This window comes from Macrobrachium rosenbergii, chromosome 2, assembly GCF_040412425.1.
Source record: "Macrobrachium rosenbergii isolate ZJJX-2024 chromosome 2, ASM4041242v1, whole genome shotgun sequence".
In the NCBI taxonomy this organism is placed as follows: domain Eukaryota; kingdom Metazoa; phylum Arthropoda; class Malacostraca; order Decapoda; family Palaemonidae; genus Macrobrachium; species Macrobrachium rosenbergii.
In genome coordinates, this window is record NC_089742.1 from 71,480,893 (window position 1) to 71,504,005 (window position 23,113).

Here is a 23,113-nt window from a genome sequence, read left to right on the forward strand (position 1 = left end):
TTACATCTGCTAATCCAAACGGGGTTAGATTATAAATAGGATACTCAGTCATCTAGATCACCTGCATGCACAACCGTCCAGCACGTGACGGCTCGTTCACTGTTCCTCTGCCCACTGGGAGAGGAAGAAGACAAGAGAAAGGGAGGAGGCCAGTCCCACACACACCTTCTCCTTGAAGCCACACACCTTAGACAAGACGCAACCTGTCCCTCAAAAGCTGGGTGAACTACATGACATGTTGAGCATCCACCATAGGACCCAAGGAAAAGGTGTCCAAGGACCTATGGGCAACGTCCCAAGGTAAAAGGAGATGAATGTTATCTGCACAATTACATTCATCCTGGGCTGAAAGTCTAGTCTTTAAGCAGGCAACATAGATGCCATACTGTCATTGGAACCACAGGACCATAGAAGTGGAATGATCAATCTCACTGATCACCTTCGAAACATGCAGAAAGCGAAAGGCATAAGCCTCAAAATGTAAATGGATACCAAAGATGTCTTGCTTTGTTCAAGGGTGCGAGAAGACAGAGCAGAAAAGCGCCAAATTCAGTAAGTCAGAAAAAAAGGATTATGATCAAGTTTCTTCAGAGGTTGAATGAATTTCTGTAACTCAAGGCGCCAAGATAACTGTCCTTATCTCCTGACTTTTAGCTAATGAATTGTTTGTAATTACATCCATCTTGCTTGGAATGTGTCTAGTTGGCCACTGTACTGAATGTTCTACCATATCCTTCTTAAAGTTACTTTTCACAAGCTATGGTCCATCCATTATAGCAAACTCAAACTTTCTACAAAACTGTATACACATCAGTTATTAGTAGTAGTCCTGGTGGCATAAATACACAATGATTCACAAAGAAAAATTAACTCTTCCATAAATTTATAGATCCTCTCATATTACAGAAACAAAATGCATAACACTCTATACACCACATACTGTATATCTATATTTAGGAAACATAACAAAGGCAGGGGGGATTTCATAGGTAATATTAAAAGTAGGTAGACTTCCAAATACTGTAGATGGTTTACACTGATACAAAATGAACAAATACTCATAAATGTGCAATGAAAAAGTTTCTGAAAAAAGTTTCTTCTCTATAACTGTGAGCATGTAAATTCTAGTAGCAGTACTCATCATCTCATAATTGGTAGTAGTACATTATAAAAATTTAATAAACATAAATATGCCAGAAAGGCTTACCAGTAAAATGAAAAACAGTGCATTTACCTTTTCATGCGGTCAGAACTTGGTGACTTGCTTCCTTCACCTGAACTCACACTGTCATTTCTCTGCCGAGCTCCTTGTACATCTATGCCCTTTGAGGAGTTTTCAATGGGTTTTGAGGCTCCTTCAGTGTCACTGTCTGCATCACTTGAACTACATTTGATTTCACCTTCTGCTAATGGCTTCAGATCATCATCAATACCATGTTCCAATGGATCAGGGCTTGCCTCTCCTGAACTGGACTTGGAGTCCACTTTAGGATCATCTGACAAATCCAGCTTCTTTTTCGCAGAACGATTCTTGGTCATCTCTTCAGTGCTCCCCATTTTTTAGGAAGTCTTAACACAAGTCAGCAATTACACACTTTCTGAAAAAGAATGAACTATTTTACTGATAAAAAATATTTATAATACATTTACTCATAAGGGAAATTAGTACAACTACCTATCTAAATGCTCAGTGCAGCAGATCAGTAATAAGCATTAATGCATAAGAGTTAAAACACTGTACAGCAGCTTAATAAAACTATATAACTATACCAAAAAGATAACCACTTGCCTATGTAATGACCATAAAGCCTAATAGCATTACAGTAGTGCACACTTTGGATATATACAGTGAACCCCCCATATTCGCGGGGATGCATCCCACACCCCCCCCGCAAATAGCTAAAATCCATGAATACTTAAAACCCTCTAAAAACACTTAGAACTGCCCATTTTGATAGTTTAAACACAGAAAAACCCTGTAAAAATGCATATACCTGAGTATTTTAATAGTTTTATCACAAAAAGTGCATTTATTCATGAAAATTATATGAAGATACAGTAATTAGTGAATATTTCTCAGTGAAAAATACCGCCAATGGGCAAATTTTCCGCGAATAATGGCTAGATATGTTCCACAGAGAAACCCGCAAATGTGCGAGTCTGTGAATCATGAGAACGTGAATACGGGGGGTTTACTGTAATTCTATCTATCCGTACAACAAATCAATTTTCAGTTAATAGTAACAGATGAAAAAGTACACAATGAAAATTCCAATAAATATATATCAAGCAATACTGTAGGCACTGCACTAGGCCAATAATTTCTTATACAGTACACTATTCTCTTTAAATTCCAGTAATGCCACAAAATACATTCAAATTGTATTTTCTAGATGTGTTTCATGCTAAACAAATAAAACCTTTTCACCTTACCTAATTTCAAGATATAAAATCCATGCACCTGGAAACACTTCAAATGTATTTTGATGAACATTGTACACTATGCTTACCCTCTGAAATAATGGTAAGGCGTATCAAAAGTTACAGGTCACTCTTGCAGTTTACACTAGTTAATCTACGATCAGCACTAACTCTGCCATCTAAACCTTTGCATAAAGCATGAAAAGGGTATAGAACTTCTACTACTATATAGGGAGAGCAATTAAACATTAACACCATCTGAACGCAAAACATTGCCAAAGGAATTTCCTTTCCAAAACAAGGTACTCTCAAGAGATCATGCTTCAGCTACAATTCTGAAAGTGTACAATATCACACTAGAACTACACCAAAAACAAGTCGTTCCTTTATAACATCCTCAAATGTAAAAACTACTAACTAAATGATGTGACCATATAGAAAACCCCTTAACAAAGGACAAAACATGGCACCCTAAAACAAGACATGTAGTCCTAAAGGAAGCGAGATGAGGTATGTTAGGACCTATTAATAAGGATATAGTGCCCAAGGTGAGATTCAGGTTGGATGCGTTTTAAGTGAAATATTTTTAATCACAAAGTCTATACTGTAGTTCCCTATTTTTCTCCTGTTCTGGTATATTGACTCAGGTCAATACCAATGGTTAAAAACAGACATAACTGAGTTATGGCTCAACATTACTCACAATGGAAAAAAAGGCACAAAAAATGCACAAAAGAATCACACTTCTAACCACAACAACTGCTGGAAACACAATAGCAGAAGTACGGTGACAATGGCCAAGGCAGACTCCCCAAGCCTACCTGTGATATACATTTGTCTTTTAGTCAGTACATGGCCAATATTCATGATTCCCTAGATAACTCAATCTAAGAAAAGTGCAGGTTCGTATCCCTGTACAAACAGACGCACTAACCCTAAGTTTACTTAGTCAATACCATCATACATTAAGGAATGAACTGACTCAGCTAATAAACTTACAAAACTGATCTAGACTGAGTTAGGTGACTGGATTTTTTCAATAAAATAATGTCTTGATTTAAAATTTCACACAGATGGCTTGTGAAATACAGTATGGCAGATTCATTTTTTGCCAATGACACCAATGGTCATCTAATGATAACAGATAACTTCCTCACTAAAAGTGAGGTGAGGGGCAAGTTAATAATAAAATCTGTGAGAAATTTGCCAGTTATTTTAAAAAGGATTCACAAAATTTTTATTATTCATTATGGATTAATTAAAACATAAAATATAGGCTTTTCTGTTGTATTATGATTCACATCCTTCCCAGGCAAATATTGTAAAAAAATTAATAAAATTCATTTATTCTCCATGAATACAAAACTGTTTTACTGATTACAGTTTTGCCGTATTAGCTATGGAGAGTCAGTATTCTGACAAGTCGTGTATACAGATATCAAAGTTTATAAATAAACCTCAAAATCATTCAAATACATCAAATACAACAGAAAAACAGTTTTAATGTCCATAAGTGAAATAATACCTTTTAAAATAACCATTTATTCTTGAGCAATTTTTTACTTACTGTTTCCTTTGTAGAAATTAAGATCCCTTGGCTTATATAATAGGTCAACTTCTTATTCTCCAGTTTACGCACACAGTTAAAATCTTTAAAGAAGTTTACAAATAGGCTACAATTTCCAATACACAGGGTATGAATCCAAATAATATTTATGAGTAGACCTGTTTTTCCCGTGTTAGTAACAAAGATTCGTGCTTAATCATTTGAGCTTTTAAAATACCACTTGACCAACATTAAAATATTTAGGTAGTCATTATGGCCACACTCAGGTAGGACTAGGACAGGATGCCTATGTTACAGAAGGGTAGAAAAGGGTGTGTTAGACTACATCACTTTTGTTGCGTAGCTTAAGGGGGTGCAAAATAACAAAAGAAGGTAGTACCTAGGTCTTAAGTTGGGGTTATGATATACAGTATTCCTTGGAATATCAATGTCATATTTTCATTTTCTCCTTAGGAATGCTACTGGTTACACAAAATTGCACATTTTCCAAAGCTACTCGTGTTTTTGCATATATTACCACTCGCATAGCTGCAATAGTTATCTTGGGTTTTCTCAAACCATAAAACAATTCCCAACTGTGGTTCCCATACTAGTTAAATATAGGAGAACGGGAAGCACAAAAAATAAGTGGTATTCACAAACAATCGAGCTAACTGCCTCGAGAAAGTCTACATCACAAGTTGGGAAAATAAGAGGCACACGTGTTAGGGAGAAATTAAGGATCCTGCTACTACCCAAAAATAACTATATAACTACAAAACCTCTCCAAAAACAACTAATATTAGTAATAAACATCAGACTATCCACCTTGCGAGGGGTAAAATATAGCTTCGCTTGCTTTGTGGTCTTCGGTTGTGTATGGGCTAGCCTCAACTCACAAAAATCGAAGTTTTCAGTAAAACATAATATAACACAGTCCCAAAAATAGGCTAATTACAGGACGTACAAAATGGGTAAAGATACCATGCGGGAAACCATTTTTTACGACGACGCAACCTTCATTACGTACATAGCCCAACTCTTACGCGTAGGGTTCTCAATTGAGCTGCACGATCAATAAGAATATTTGAACGCACCCTCAACTATTATGCCAGTATTATACAAATTACAAGTACCATAGAAAGCACATTCACTTCCTTACCGTATAAAGAGAGTGATCTGCGACTTATATTCCAATCAAAATACGAAAACTGCGATAATTCCCTCCGCGATTCCTAACACAAGGGTACGCTCTGAGAGGCTTTGTTTATCTGAGGCAGTTGAAGCAGCGTGGACTTCATCAGCTGTTCCGTGTTTACAGGTGTGACGTCACAGCTACGACTAACGCTGATTGGCTTAAAGAAGAACCCAAGCGATTTCTCATTGGTCATCTGTCAGCTGGAAGCATTGTTGCCGCTGTTACACCTGCCGATCTCCACAGTTTGGGCTTTAAAGCGTATGTGCCACGTATTCCCTCAACAAACGACGCAACATTTAACTTACGTAATTTAAGATAATGATCTTACTATTATTTTATCTATGGACTTAGGGGTCTTATCACTCTAAGTTTATTTGTTTCCGAGATGGTTCTTTGCTAAATGAACGGTTAATTTTTTGTCATTTACCATCCATCTCTCATACTCCCCTGGGGGCTTGCCGACGGGCTAAATCTTAGGTGCAGAAATATCATTTGCGATGTAGGTTATCCACCTCCTACTGTGAAAGAACGGTTGAAGTGATCGTGTCGCTTTTGCATTTTCACCTGAAGTAAGCCAAAATTAACGTCAAACATAATCCTGATGTGAGATTCGCGGTTTGGACCGTACTCATATGCATTCGAATTGCGTCATTTATTTACTTGGTTTCACAATAAAATACTCAATGAAAAATATACGCTTAGGTTACAAGTTAGGAGAATTTCACCACCCCATTATTAAAGTTATTTTACGAATTATTTCATTTTATAACAATCCAAGGTCAAAATCTATCAATAACAGTAAATATAAATAGGACTTCTCTTCTCGAAAGCAAACTTAGTAAAATTTCGCTAGCACATACCCGAAATAATGAAAAATTGAAGAGTTGGCCTAAGTCGGGATCAGTCGACGTAGAAATTTTCGAGAACGTACTAGAAGATTCCAGAGACGATGCAACGCCTGCCTTTCTACTCCTAGCCCTACCCACTTCCCATCACACCCCGTACTCCTCTTTGTCCGCCTGCACTGACCTTCCAGCGAATAACCTCAAGCCCCAGCGCAAGCCACGCTGCGTCGTATTTTGGGCACAGGTCATTATCACATCCCGCGTCCATGTTTCGGTAATATGCAGCATTCACCCGAAAAAAATATACAAACTTTCTGAATCGTTTAGTAAGAAATGAGAAGGAATAACTGACAACGATTTTGTACGGATCTCCTTACTTCCCTCTTCCAATATGGTCTGCAAAATAAGAAAAACAATGAACAAATAAAGGACTTTGCAAGGTTATATTACCAGTGACATTAAGTGCTGATACTTATTGACATCTTCACTCGGTATGATAAATCCATTTAGTTTTAGGATTAATCATACGTACTTGTTCTTCTTTCTTTGTTGCATCTTGAAAAGCAAGGCAAGAACTAGCTTGAACGAACAAATGTTTTAACCTCATATAATCTTTTTTCAATCTTGATATACTAAAACTACAAAACTGACACGAAAAAAAGAATAGAGATGAACTGGAACGCTCTGTACCATTGTTGCACATACCAGCTTCGTGAACACAGAGCTTGATAATTATATTAGTCAACTACCATGAGCATAATATAGTTGCTGGATGTCAACACAGCCAATGCACCACATGTTTGTAAGACATAGCCTACTGGAGAGAGCGAGAGAGAGAGAGCCTGGCAAGTGCTGAATCCTCTTGGTTATTGCTTGTTTATTTCTGAATGTTTTTATAATGAAGTAGTAGTTCACAATGGACATCATCAGTCGAAAACAAGGAAAATCATTTCGAATTCTATTCCTTTCATAACGGCGTTGTTAGATTTAGCTTATGGCAGCACAAGGTCTTGCTCGAGCAGGTCTTTATAATTTCCCTCTTTCAAATTTCATTCAAATGATAATTCCTTCTTTCACTAAAGTGGCAACTGCATCAAAATTTTGGGAGAATGAACATTTCTCAACATATCTGTTTAGGTGAGGGTCTCACTTGGGCTACGACTGCTCATATCGAGAGGAAGATTAAGAGTTATCAGGAACTTACACAGCTAGAGAAAAGCACTGAAACCAAAATAATTTCAGAGTTGGCTTTAATGACAAGAGACAGAGAAAGACATTCAACTTGAAGGTTCCCGTTAATTTCAGCTATTTTTCTGACCATAGAACCATAAGTGGCATCATATCAATTAAAACTTTTTTTTTTCTACACTTCGTGTTTGCAGTGAGGCCTGGCATCTAGGTGCTAGAAAAATGTTTCGGTGGGGCAAAACCGAAATGAGTTTTGTGGTTCTCGCTAGTGAGACGATAGGTTCAGTGATGCTTTGAGCTGTTGCAAACGTAGCATGGTTATGAATTAGTGTTTTCTAAAACTGCTTCTGCTTGCTGTCGATCACATGACTTATTTATCATCCTGGTTTAGCTTGCAATATTTTATCCCACATTAGGCCCAGAATTAAATGTATTTGGAAGCAAATCACTACAGATTTTTTAAGCTTATCATTACATGCTTGAGGGTAAACAACATATTTTTGTAAAGTATTCAATAAAACCAGAATTTAAACAGAAAATCATTAATTTCAAGTACCTGAAAGCTGTTTGTGCGTGAGAAAGAGAAAGAGAGAGAAACTTGCCCACTGCCGATCGCGTCGTGTAAGTGGGTTGGGATGGTGGCCATGCTGTCTGTGGGGAGGGAAGCTTTGGATGGACCCGACGGAGAGGAGGTGGGTTGGAGGGCGAATAGTGGGGAGGCAACGGATACGGTTCATGAGAGTGCTCCGCCACGCAAGGAAAGTCATAAGAGTCATTTGGCGGAGGATTTACACGCCGAAAGAGACTAATAGGACGAGATGCAAGACGTGGCTATAAATAGCGATACAGATAGCAGCAACCGCCACGCTGTAGCAAACACCCTGACTTGAATGAGAAGCATCTCTGTTTGCAGGCTGCTTATTTCGTTTTTGCAGTTCATCCGGTGGCCTTATTGTTATTCTTAGATTGTCAACTGTTTTTTGCATTTGTATACTGTTGGGTAACAGCCCATTGTCACTGCCCTCTTATGCTTACCTCAAAGCTCGTGAACGCAGCCTGCCACTCACGTAAAAAGTCCAAGAGGAAATGCCGATGCGAAAGTCCGGTCACAACCGTTACTAGGTATAAACGGGAACATTTAGATTGTTGTATAACTACGAGAATGTCTCTCTCTCTTTTTCTCTCTCTCTCTCTCTCTCTCTCACACACACACACCCCTTAATCACAAGAGGCAAGAGAACGAATGAACTGAAAGAAACACCGTGATACCGTTCAGTTTTGCTTATATTCCAGATAGGCTACAGTAGTGCAACACGGAACATTTTAGTGAAACGGCAATTCATCCATCCACAAGCAATAACTCTTCCATACTCTTCGACGGATTTACGTCATCCTTAAATTATGGCTAGTACGACATCTATAACGGCGATTCAAGAAATTTTAGTTGAGTAGCTTTGTATATGATACAGGGGTCCTTGCATGAATATTATCTTTAAAGTTGCCGTGGGAACTTAGAGTCCATAAGTCCACACCAGGCTCAATATCCCTTTAATAATTTATCACAATTACGGGAAGTTGTAGAGCAATGGCCCGTGCTAGCAGAAGACCTGCACAATTGAAGCCAAACGGCAACCTCTATCTTCTAGGCTTCATGACGGATACGTGAAGTCTGTTCTCGAATTCTTCATTTCGTAATTCTTATTCTTTGGCCAAGTCCAGCGCTGTGTTGCAGCTTATCATCAGCAATGAAGAGCATCGCCTCAGCTACCATTTTCCCTGAATTCATTCATACATTGGTAATCATTTGCTGAGGAACGCATCCCTCACTTGAACAGATATTTCGTTTTCATTTTTAGTTTTTATATACACACTATATATAACTGTGTGTGTAAAGTATAATAAAAAGTGTATTTTTGTTATATTTCATGTGCGGATAATGTTCCCACAACATAAAATATTTTATGGCAGATCGTTTTCATTCCGAGATAAGACGGTAATACCCAGTACAAAATTGGCCCATTACTTATATTTAATATTGAGGAGTTATAATTGATAATTTCCGAAATCTTGCTTTTCGTTATAAATCTCTCTCTCTCTCTCTCTCTCTCTCTCTCTCTCTCTCTCTCTCTCTCTCTCTCTCTTGCTGAGTATGTGTAAGATTGCTGCGTATGTTTTACATGCACACAGAATGCATTAAATACATTGAAGATAAATCTCTCTTCTGATCTTTGCGAACAGCTGTAAAAGCTCTGAATTTACGAAACAAAAGCATCACGTGGAACCAACCTTTATCTACCAGTAAATAGCATAACGACAATAAATGCTCTTATTTGCCATCTTATTTATCAGATAGAAAATACACGACCACAATGTGTCACATAATTTCAAAAGAAGGAGCGTTTTCTATTTTCGGTGGCATGATTTGACAGACTACAGAGAATGTTAAAAAGAAGAAGAAGAGAATGAGAACACGTGAAAGACATTCAGGAGATTGAAAAAATGAATAAGTGCAAATCCAGCTTCTATGGTTCTTTTAAAATACACACAAAGAATTGTCTTTCCAAACACACCACACACCGTCTATTCGTAGATAGTTGAGGGCGTACACATATCGGGAAAGAAAAAAAAAAAAGACGGTGAAATTACCTCTTAATGAGCGACATTTTCACGAAAAATCGCTGTTTTTTTTTACGTCTCAACCGCTAACAGTCAGAGAAAAACACTGGGGAGTGGATGAAAGTTTAAGTCGATGCCGACATGCTCAAGTGCAGCCATCCGCTGCTGGAGTTTTTTTTTTTGGGGGGGGGGATATTCGATGACAGGAGAGAGAGATAAATCTTATAGGGCCAGTAGGACGAGGATTACCTCGTCGAGGTCCTACGGTTTTTTTTAAATAGCAATAATTTATGATGGTATAAGTTTTGACAAAGTACTGATCACTTAAGTTTGACATTCTCTCTCTCTCTCTCTCTCTCACACACACACACACACACAAAAGAACATCAGCTGCAACCCACAACAGTTGGCAACAAAATTCACTGCAAAAGTCAAGAAATTTTCAGGGAAGCGCGCCGATGCCTCCTCTTTCCTCACACACACATCTAGAGAGAGAGAACAAGAGAGAGAAGTTAAATTTGCATGCATTAAGTTGCCTTCACAAATACGTTGCGTAGACTTCAACCAGGTATTTGAACGAAACTGCTTCAGTAAAAAATATCCGAAAGTTTCGGAGAGATTAGAACAAAACCTAATTTCAAAAGTGAAATTGGAAACAGTCAACAAAAAATCCCTTGGAAATGGGAAATAAGAGTCAACAAAAAACCTTTTGGAAACATTGACTAGAATGTTACTTGTCCACGGAATTTAGGTTAAAATGTCGAGTATTGCATGAAAAAGTAACAGTAGAATCTTATTTACTATTATTGTCCAAGTGTTTCGGATTTATAAATATAATTCGTATTGTCTGTACTCTCTCTCTCCCTGCTTTTTGGCGTTTCTACTTCCTCATGCAAACCTTCTGAAATGCTTACAGCTTTTATAAATTGCCTGCAAGCTTTCTTCTTCAAACGACTTTCGTACAGAGCACGGCCAGCACATTACTTGAAGCGATGATCTGAAGTTTAAAAATGTGATTCGTTAACCTACTTTTTAATCAGGAAAATCTCGTTTTGACTGGTGTCCTTATATTTTGCTTCGATCTCCACTATTGTGTAAAACCTAAAGCACGTACACTGTTTCCTTTAATTGTGGAAGGTTACGACAATTCTAAGTTGAATTTTCATTTAGCCCTGTCTCGTACAAACGAGTGAATCATCAGTGTATACGATTTTAGCAATTTTTTCAGATATTATTATTATTATTATTTATAGCCAATATCCACTGAACAGAGCTGTTATACGAGATAAAATGATGATATGCAGCTTTCAAATAAGTTCCCAATTACAGCGTCCGTGACTGATAGAATCTTGCGATCAAGGGCAGTAAAAAAATTGTAAGGGCAAGCATAAAGAACACCAAGTTGTATGAAGTCATACTGAAATTACAGTGCCGAATTTCCTGAATGAGCTGTCAATTTTCTGAAAATGATTGAATTTCCATTTACATACTCCGTGTACCAAAACTGTATACCAAAAGAGATGAAAACATTTTTAATGAGAGGCTTGATACCCTATTTAAGCAGCAGGTGAAAGGTCATAACTGACCCATCCAAAGGCTTTGATCAAATCAGATGAAATTCCGTTACTGCTCAGCAGTTTTCTCGCAAACAAACCCACTATGTGACAACCCTTTTGTGCTTTCTGTATATGTGTATTTTACTGATGTCTCTCACGGGATGGGGTTGTACAATAAACTAACCTCAAGCGAGGCAAAATTTAAAAAATTCAAAATTCAAATCTATTCGGGACCCACACCAAACGCAAGCTGCACTCTCCTACCCACACTCCCATGCGCCCACACATACTTGTACACACGCACGCACCGAGCCGACAAGGAGACAGGGCTGTAACAGCACGAGTCGTTAATAAATTCGTTATGACTTCAAAGTTCTTTTCAGATCAACTTATGCCGAGAGTTTCTGCTTACAAGGATTTTAAAAAGAACTCCCAGAAGCAAACCGATAACTAGCGGCCTGGGAACTTCTAAAGTCAACCGTTATCGATCCGGAAACTTATAAAATAAACCGACAGCGATTCGCGAACCTCTAGTACATTTACGAGCCTGAAATAAACCGACTTCTCGAACCAGATCCTTTATTAATTAAAGATGACTCGAAACCTCTAGAATTAATAGACATCGACATAGGAACGTCCAAATTAGAACCGGCAACGACCCAGTGCCCTGTAAAATAAACCGGCGACGATTCGAGATCCTCTCGAATAAAGCAACGATTTTCCGAGAACCTCAAAAATAAACCAACTGCTTCATGATGACGTCTCAGCTGTCGTATGATACATACACATAAATAGATAACCGCTAGGAAAAGCGGCTGATAAGTACGAGGTATCAAATATCTTCAGATGCACATAGGTATTCGAACAATGATACAATAAACGACATAGGATTATAAATTATTAAAAGACGAATCAAACGACGCCCACTGCAGCAGTGCAGTCATCAGGAAAATCCCAATTTTTTCATTAAATCTGTGGAACTAGACCTGGGAGAACTTCAAAGAAAGACGACCGAAGGAATATGATAGGAAATGAGTTATGACAAAAGAATCACGCGAAGAGATTGATACAGGGAAAATGAAAGATACAATGAAGGAAATAGCGATTTTTTAATAATAATAATAATTTTGCTTTACAAGAATACGTGTTTATTATATATATAATAAACACCATTAACTGTTAGTTTTACAATAAAAGAGGAAAGCTATAAAGTTATTAAAATTCCCATAATAGCAAAAACATGAAGCACACCAAAATACAACCACACGGCGTTAAAAAATATACCTATTAAGCACTTGAAAACACTTATAGCCAATAAAAGACATTAAAAAGCTAAAAGTCCCTAACCTGTCGTGAACAGAGTATAAAAAGATACTGGGAATAAAATAAGAAAAAGTCCAGATGTAACCAAAAAATGGGGGTTGGGTGGGGGATGAAAGGTAAGAAACAAGGGTACAAAGGGCTTGCCAGTTGCGTGAAGGGATCAGTTGTTTAATTTGAAGAGACTCGAGAACAACCAGTTACTGCTGTTTGCTGGCTATACCTATAATTTTGAAATCTTCATAGTTATTACTTACTTCCCATTTCTTGGAAAGGAATCTTATATATCAGAATATTCGGGCCTCGACAGTTGGCAGCCTGTTCTGTGGCTCACCCGACGGCGGGTGTCGGCTCTCACTCTAGAGGAGTAAGTGGATCTTATATATTTACTTGGGTTACACCTGGGACAATCATGGCAATTTTTAACAACTTTTTAGCTTTCCGCTATTTATTTTACACACACACATATATGTGTGTTGGTGGGTTTGTTTTCCTGCTCAGACTTTATCTGTTTTTTTATTTCTATTTTCGGCTGTTCTCATAGTAATTTCTTGGGTTCAAATGAATGGACCAATATGATTGGAACTGAACAATGCACAAACAGAATTCGAGATCGGACAGATATAAAGCTAAAAAGGAGCACGGCGCCTGGCAACCTATCCCGTTCATGGCTTGGCTTATGAAAAATGAGTTCAAGATATCATGGAGGAAATAAAACATGAAAACATGCCACTCTCTCTCTCTCTCTCTCTCTCTCTCTCTCTCTCTCTCTCTCTCTCTCCATTTAACGTATATGTTCTGTACTTTAAGGAACTAGCTAAGCATCAGCACTGTAATATTTTACCTGTTCCAGGAAAACAATTTCACGTCAACATATACTCATGGATGCAAACGCACGTTTGCAAGAAATTATGTCATACATTATCTAACATTTTGATAGCCATCAGTTTTTCGGGATAATATGTGCACTTCATCCTGAATAACAGCAGTAGTAACAAAAACATTTTACCCATGATTGAATTGCTAGTGTCTAGGTTCTATTTCGCTTGAAGGATGCCCCCCTGAACGTGACGTCTATTTCAGATCTAAATGCATATATACTAAGATGAGCACATTTGTTGATACTGGGTTCCTAGAAGATGAAGGTTTTCTACATGCCAAAATTGGCAAGAGGGATTAATGAAAGTTTTTTTTTATCAACTTTCAACTCTAAATCATTCCCTTTTGCTTTTCCCATTCTTTCATCTACCTTCTGGACTCTTTTCATAAAATCCCATCCTTATACTACCACTGAATCTGGTCCAACTGAAGTGTGAACCTCATGTTAATATTTAGATACATTTTTGCGTCGATTGTCTTTGTATTTGCTCTACGCAATTTACATGTCAGTTGTATAATAATCGTTGCTGCAGAAATGAAAAATACCGTTTCTACTTTGCAAAATTTACAAGACTTTTCATAACAACAATTTTAGTTCTCGAGATAAATTTGCACCATAAATATTTACCTCTTACACTAAGGCGCTGTTTTTGAAGCGACTGCAAAAGCAACTCGCTTCATGAAAGGTTTCGAGAAATGATCCGGAATGAGATTGGCATTTCATTTCCCTTCCATTGCATGACATCAAAAGGAGAGGATGGAATGAGATGTCGAATCTCTCCAAAGAATGACGTGACTCACTCAACCATTATTTCGTTACTAAGTCATCTTGCATGCAATGGCCAATCTCGATGTTATTGCAAGCAGACACTGGGTCGGTTCAGATGAAGCCATCTTTTTGCAGTGGATGATTTCTCAGAGTTTTTTCTGTTTAGTGGCAATGAATGTATGTGTGTATGTATGTATGTATGCATGCATGCATGCATGAACATCATAATTAAGGGACATGCAATAGCCTTTTCAACAAAACAGTTATAAGAAAAGCGTGAAAATTAAAATTAGCAGGATGATGTAAGTATGTATATACATCAAGAAAAAGAAATAAAACAGGTAAAGAGCATAGCATAAAATAAGAGAGAACATAGAGAGGTATTTCGGTAGTTAATAAAGTTCAAGGACCGCCCTATGGAGTGAGCTAAGCGTCAGTGAGGAATTTCCATGAGTAATGTCGTATTAATAAAGCATTCGATGCAGGGGAGAGAGAGGGAGAGACTATACTTTATTTTGGGTGTATTTAAGAAAGAAGCCAAGATACTTGAGTTGCGTTAGTGTAGGCAACCAAGTGAGGACATTGCTCTCAGTATCATACAGAATTCTGACTCGAATTTTTCGAACCTGTTTATAACTTATAACTAACGTCTTATTTAGCCATGAATACTTGATTTCAACCGACGTCGGATTGCCTAACTTACTAAATATGAAATATACTGAAAAGATTAATTATTTAATTCATTTTTATATTCATTCTATTTCAAATTTGTGTGTAAACTTTGGCAGCAGTGCTAAGGACACTCTACTCTGAGAACAGCCAACTTTTATACGCTTTCTGACAACCAGTTACTTCTCTAGTTACTTTCTGGGTCGATCTGTTAGGAACAGAATTTATGAATCTCTTCACTATATATATATATATATATGTATATATATATATATATATATATATATATATATATATATATATATATATATATATATATATATATATATATATATATAAAATATATTTATGTATATATATATACATAAATATATTTGTACAAATATATACGTGCATATATATATATATAAATATATTTGTATATATATATATATATATATATATATATATATATATATATATATATATATATATATATATATATTATTGAGGAGATTTATATATTCTGTTCCTAACAGATCGACCCAGAAAGAGAACCCTAGAGAAGTAACTGGTTGTCAGAAAGCGTATAAAAGTTGGCTATTCTCAGAGTAGAGTGTCCTTAGCACTGCTGCCAAAGTTTACACACAAATTTGAAATAGAATGAATATAAAAATGAATGAAATAATTAATCTTTTCAGTATATTTCATATTTAGTAAGTGAGGCAATCCGACGTCGGTTGAAATCAAGTATTCATGGCTAAATAAGACGTTAGTTATAAGTTATAAACACACACACAGATATATACACACACACATATATATATATATATATATATATATATATATATATATATATATATATATGTGTGTGTGTGTGTGTGTGTGTATGAATTACCCTAACGATGGTTGGTCTTTATTACAGTTTTCATGCAGACTAATTTTGCATGCTTATATAATAACCCCCAGGAAAAAATAATATCAGCTGGCAAGATTAGGGAGCAAGTCCTCAATAAAAATCTTCTGTATACTATAATACTATAGTTAAGAATATTGATCAAGTTCTTCAAAGCCTACTGGTAATGATTGTGGCGCAAGACTTCTAATAATAAAACTGAAATTGAATAAACTCTTCTGGAGCCTACAGGTAAAAACACAGGAGTCCTCATAGCCTACAAGTATGACTATGGAGCTAGCCTTCGTTAGCCTGCAAGTAATACTGAAGAATGAGTCTTCATAGCCCACAGGCAAAACTGTGGCGCAACTCTTCATCGCTTTGAAACAAAACTAAGCTGCAAGTGTTCACAGCCTGCAGGTAACACTTTGGGATGTCTCCCATAGCAGACATGTATGACTGTCGTGTGACTCTTCATAGTGTACAATGATTATTACGCTAGGCTTCATAGCCTACAAGTTAGACAGCAGAACAAGGGAAAAACCTTCTACAGCTTGCAAGTAAGCGTATGGACTTACTCTTCCGTAAGACACTGAGTTTCACTCTGGAATCTGGTGGCTTTCGACATAGAAAAAGAAGAACAGACGTCTTCAACTAGCCGTTCCTATTTACTAACAACAAGGACCGTATTCCAGAATTTGGCAATTGATATAAGAACTTGAACATATAAGTAGCCAAACCTTATAAAATTGGATTACCCCTCTAATTTAGATAAACACCTGATGCCTAAAAGAGAGGGTGTTGTTATACGATAGTATAAAGCAAAATAATAGATTAAAGAGATAAACAAACTAAAGGATATAGAGTTTTCGTTACCATGGTAATTTCGAAGGACAGAAGAAGAGGCTATTGCTCGATATGCATGGGCAGCAAAGCATGAAAATATTTCATTTACGAACGGAGACAGCAAGAGGCAAAATCTTGTTTGAACGAAGCTTTATACTTGGCGTTACAATTCCGCCGAGGTATCGAATGTACTGGTAAGTTAAGCCATGAAATAGTATGCCAGGAACCCGCCAACATTGTTTACGGAAGTCTGCTCCGATTGTCGCCCCAAGGAAAAACCCATAATCTTAGCACATCATGAATAAAAGCAGGCAGGGCTTTGGCTCTCACACAAGGGTGATCAGAAGCTGCAAGTAACGCTGAGGAGTTTTATGGCACTTCTGTGCTCAAAATTATACAGACATTTTCTACGATAGATAATCTGCTCTCTCCGACACCAAGGTTCTAAAAAATGCTGAGCATCAGGTTGGCAACATCCCAGGTTGCGGACGGCGAGTCAACTGTGTTTTTGTTATCCTTGGGAGATGGTGCGTTTTCTCTTTAATAATGCTTCGTCTCAATGTTTTTCAAATTTCTGTTCTCGACTTTTATCTCTTAGGTTAATTATTAAGGCTCTGTTAAAATTTCCTTGACTGTGCAGTGCTGATTGCAGAAACATCCATCTTGGTTTTTGTAGTCTAAGCATAAATTTATTGTTGGCGGATAAACAGCAAGTGTCACTAACCCGCAAAGAAATTTTATGCACGAAGTATTTTGGGGTTCCTATTGATGATTTAGATTATTAGACTGCCTTCATCTACCTTTGTCATTTCGGGGAATTACAAGAGATACTTCAGATATTGGAGATAGAGTATGTATGTAAACGAACTACTTAATGCTCTATCTTATCTAGATGATAATCTTCCATCTAATCATCTGTGCAACTGAAACCCTTGTCAGTAATTCTGTAACTTATTTTAAACTACTGTAGATTTAAAGACATAGTGGCCCACTTTTACCTACAGTACTGTTGTACCTTCAATATACTGGCGTTACTGCCTAATGATACGGTGCACGAACCTTCTGTGTACCAAGTCCGATCTTTCAGAATTTTTGCTTACTGACCACTGCACGATCAAGAACTTCTTGCTGGCATAAGGTCAGCCTAACCTGTAACAGCAATAGAAATTTGGTTCTTCGATGAAGTAGTGGAAGACGCTGATGCACAAAGGAATATGCAAAGGTAAAGGAAAGAATGGCTCTTATAATGAATGGATAGTTTATATAGCTCTGATTTCACCTATACTTCTAGCTTTCTCTGCTTTTTAACACCTTGAATAATGGACCATATGTAATTAAAAAAAAAAGTCTAGTAAGTCTTGTATGATCTGTAGTACTATACAGACGCAAATCTTGTTATGATAATGGAACTATATCTAACAGATTTTGTCAATTTGAAAATAAAGCTGTACGAAGGTTATCAGGAGTCAAATGGCAGGATCGAATTAGAAACTACACCATAAAAGAATTATGGAAGTTCTCTTTCTAGATCATATAATAACGGAAGGGAGATGTAGATGGCTTGGACATGTCCTTCTTACCATTCCTGGAGAACAATACGCAATAGTGTTATCTTAGCTCTCGTGACCACCAGAAGGGTTGGAACGCCTAGATCTACGTGCATGAGAACCAACAGACGGGAGGACGGGGATGAGTGGAGATTTGTGGAAGCGAGAACAAAGGAAAGATGTGAGTGGTGAAATTTCAGAGGCCTTTGAGGTGTGCTGCAGCGATTACTGGGTAAACGTGACAAAGTTAAGTATACCTTAGTTTTACCAGACCACTGAGCTGATTAACAACTCTCCTAGGGCTGGCCCGAAGGATTAGGCTTACAGTATTTTACGTGGCTAAGAACCAACTGGTTAATTAACAACTGGACCTACAGCTTATTGTGGAATCCGAACCACATTATAGCGAGAAATGAATTTCTATCACCAGAAATAAATTCCTCTAACTCACAGAGAGTCATTTGCATTTATCTCTAAATTCTTTCCCTTTTAGGAGACAAACATAGCAGTGAAACTACGTAATGCTATGTATGTTTGTAAACCACCGCACGTGAAATCCAAGCATAAAAGCGCTCCATCACACGAGGAAATCATCCGTCCACTTGGCTGCGCGTGAGAACCGTTAGAATTTCCATCTCGCATCGTTTCAAGTGACATTAAATCTGTTAACGGACGATGATTGCCTGTTTCCCTTGGCACTCGAGCTTGTTAGCTTAGAGCTCTGAAATTAACTCTGCCATGTCATTTCTCATTTGAGCCCTGGTTGTATATGTTCTGATGACCCTTCCTCTGAGCAAGTTGGAAAACATTTAAAAGCGCATTCTAAACGAGCCTTCTCTTTAAGATTTTCCATTTTTGCTCATTTATTTTGTTTTCGTCCAAAGAGGAGCAAATCTCTCTCTCTCTCTCTCTATATATATATATATATATATATATATATATATATATATATATATATATATATATATATATATATATATATATATATATATATATATATATATATATATATATATATATATATATATATATATATATATATATATATATATGGAGAGAGAGGAGAGAGAGAGAGAGAGAGAGAGAGAGAGAGAGAGAGAGTAATACTATTAAAGGATTAGTCCTTTCAAGTTACGGCACTTCACGATAAATAGAACCACGATAAATAGAGCGCCACAGAACATGGTAAGAGTAAAGACGCACTTCGTCACGTACGATGGTAAGGTACGAGGGCTAGATTGGAAAGACTGGAATGACTTACTGCATGCATTATATGTTATATTGTACTTAATATATGACCATTAATTTGGGTTGTAGTCCTTTTCGCCAACTCGTGTGGCCGCGTTTTTAAAGAGGAGTGATAATAAATGCCAGAACTTTGCAGATTAGTTCTACTGTTTCGTAAACAGTTTCCGACGTTTTATCAAGACGTGATTTTACGTTTCCTTCGACTTCTCTCCGAGTTCAGGTTATATCATTCCTAAAATTTCTATATATTTTTTCCTGCCTGAATTAATTAGCTAGCAGCGTAAGAAGTTCTCATTTTCATTTTCGCTAGTTACTTTCTAGAGCAAATATGATGATAAAGTAAAACATTAAATCACAATCAACATCACTTGGAAAATAATGGTTGCAAACGAAAATTAAATTTCGTGGATGTTTCTCAAACACGGGATTTTATCAATGATTCATCCGTCAAAGGCTAATCGTTGCAGTGACAGTTTTTTTTTTTTTTTTTCTAGGACTACATTTTATTACAGGTAAAAGTCAGCATTCAGAAACAACGTTTGTATTATGACGACAAATATTATCAGGAACCGTGGGCCCGTGAAGAGGCTGTAACGGTGATACACATTTGCTATTCATCCAAACAATAAAACCTGATGAGGTTAACAACAACAAAGACGCACATCCCGGTATCAAGGAGAGGAGAGCTAGTCGCGTCTGGTTTACTGGGGACCTTGACAGTATCGCCTATTGACTTTTTTTTCTCGGCGTTTATATTACGTCAAGAAACAGGTCTTCGTCCTCAAGGTCATGCGATTACGAGATCATTTCATGTACTCTTCTCTCGTTTGTGGTACGGATGTCAGATCGTTGGAGATGCTTCTAAAGTGATGTCGATTTTCATTTTGCCTTTTTTAAATCGAGGCTTTGATTAAACAGAAGAAAACCGAGTGAAAACATTAGAAGCAGTCATTCTAACCAAGAGCAGACGATCTGAGAAATCGATGCTGTGAAAATGTCAACAGATGACGTAACAGAGATAGACAGATCTGAGATCCGGTTAGGCAGACACTCCCCCGCTCCCCGCCCCGACAAAAAGAGACCGTTAATTGAGATTAATGTCGGACTGAGAACTTTTTCAAATGTGCTGATACAGTGCCTTGGTGAATATTATGTTGCATTTCAGTCGTTAGAATATATAAATCACGAGGCACAAGCACCAATAACGTACGCCAAACCAAGATCCATTTAATGATATGCTATAGACCTTGTCCCAAACAAAGAATCAACTTGCGGGCGTGAAGCAGACCGCTGGGAAACTCTCGCAATTATGGCAAGACTTTCCTTTGCAGGGATTTCCCTCTCAACCGCAGAGAGAGAGAGAGAGAGAGAGAGAGAGAGAGAGAGAGAGAGAGAGAGAGGGGAGTGCGGCTGGAGGAACCGAGTTGGGGAGGGATTTTCATACTTCTCCGAAGAAATAAAATATCAGTATAAAAAGTCGACCAGGAAAAGAGCAGAAGGATAGCTGGCGAAAGACAAAGAGAGAGCCAGTGTAATACAGGAGGACAGCTTTCGTTAACATACTTTTAATTAGGCTATTTAGTCACCCGGAGAAATAATCCGCTGCAGTCCTTTGTCATCCATTGAGACTGACGTTTATTGTCGGTTGTAACAATAAGAGGGAGCACGGGCATTGATAGTTATATTGTCACACTTTCATAATCATGAATTAAGAGTGAGAGAGAAAAAGAGAAAGCAAACCAGTTTAAGTACTCCTGAATAATGAAAATTATAATTGTATTTGTCGTATTGCATTTTGACTGATGAGGGACAGAATGTACAATGTAGAGACAGCAACAAACAACAATGGAATAAACCTTCATCATGATCAATTCTCTCTCTCTCTCTCTCTCTCTCTCTCTCTCTCTCTCTCTCTCTCTCTCTCTCTCTCACACACATCTTTAAAAGACAGAAATAAGTCAACGCAACATTGTAGCAATAACTGATGATGTAAAGAACGATCAATCTACGATGTGGTTGAAATGAACCAAGATGAAAGTAAAAATCCTAATGGGATGATGAGGAGGTGAGAGTTTTATATCTTATTCTCTCCGTGGTGCTAGACTCGGGAGCAATTGTCTACACTGCAGAACCCACAGTGAGTTCAAAAGAGGTGCAAATTCATTAAGGACAGGATACCATGTCCCCTACAGGCACGCGTACCCAGATCCACAATTTTATTTTGGTAGTTTTTACGTGCGCGCAAACATGCACACAGACTATATATATATATATATATATATATATATATATATATATATATATATATATATATATATATATATATATATATATATATATGCCCTCGCTTTCTTTATATCTGGGAAATGTCAGTAAGAGTTCGATGAATCACGTAGCAATGGCCGTGATCAGAGTAATCACGAGAAGTGTTTTTCTTTCGAAACAGAATCGGTATACTAACATTAGCTTGGACTGGTTACTTTGAATTCTTTTCCGTTTCTTTCATTACAGAAACGCCCGTAGGAATATTTCTCACTTAGACTTCAGATGTGATAAACAAGACTGCAAATCAAACTTCAGACAAAGGCTCAGCTGGAAAGGAAGAGGGCTTGTTAAGAGCTTAATTCCGTAGATGCAAGTGGGTGAGACAATCAGGTGGATGATAAGGCCACCTCAAGTAAAGAGCTGCATAAGACCATACTCCAGACACAAAATGTAAATCACAGTGATCAGATAAGTAACAGACAAAAACATCAAAGATATTAACAAAACGGTGATTGCATATACTAGGTAAATCGTTTAGAAACTGGTGAAAATCGTCTCAGACCTGTGATGATTTCTATGGCGACTTTTTGTCGACTTCACATAAAGAAAGCATCTACCAGGTTTCATCAAATTCTGTTCGCACATCCCTGAGATGTCCCGCTTCCACATATAACAACTCACTCACAGACACGAGTGAAAACGTAACATTCATCTAACATTCATCCAATATCGCTGGTTAAGATCATGGAAATCAAACGCTAGCAAATGAGGAGAGTACGGGAATGTGTCGAAGTAAAGTGAAATAATATGAAAATTTATTTAATTGCATTCGACACGATGCATCAGTGTTTCGAAACCCACTTAAACTTTTCTGATAGTTGAATACGTCTGGAATAAATGTTAAAATTCAACAATTCAACATTTCGAATGTATCATAATAAAATTGAAGCTTATAAGATGCGTCTTCAGTCTTGATTCTTAATAAGCTTTACACACGGCAGGCGGTCTTCTTTTTACGATTGCCTCAGTGATGAATAATGCTTACCGATGAATCAGTCAATAATTTTACTGTAAATTGTATGAACATTATAGTGTTTCAAGATGAATCGTATAAAGATGCAGAACACAAGCAAGAACAATGTTAGGGATACTGATGAGGATTTTGACAGATAATTAAATGATGATGGCCAGGTTTCATGAATGAAACATCAAGAATGTAAGACGAGGCAACGACGTCATAAGAGCGTGATGTTGCATCAGAACAAGGAAAATTCAGTAAAATGAGTCACACTCAACGGAAAAAAAAACTTCACAGTAAAGAAAACA

General features: G+C 37.2%; 1 protein-coding gene across 10 annotated transcripts in view; it reads right to left on the reverse strand.

The window, feature by feature from the left end:
- The window catches only part of LOC136848362 (T-complex protein 11-like protein 1), a 97,227-nt gene that overhangs the window by 27,954 nt on the left and 46,160 nt on the right, over window positions 1-23,113 (reverse strand). For 5 of the 10 annotated variants that reach the window (XM_067120686.1, XM_067120671.1, XM_067120673.1 and 2 more), the window contains one exon: window positions 1,235-1,598. In XM_067120686.1, coding sequence (XP_066976787.1) covers window positions 1,235-1,557 — 323 coding nt within the window. In that variant the 5' untranslated portion in view covers window positions 1,558-1,598. Of the gene's footprint in view, window positions 1-1,234; window positions 1,599-5,129; window positions 5,652-6,025; window positions 6,141-7,754; window positions 7,912-23,113 lie in introns of those variants that run through there. The other 5 variants (XM_067120711.1, XM_067120704.1, XM_067120670.1 and 2 more) reach the window with 5 other exon arrangements.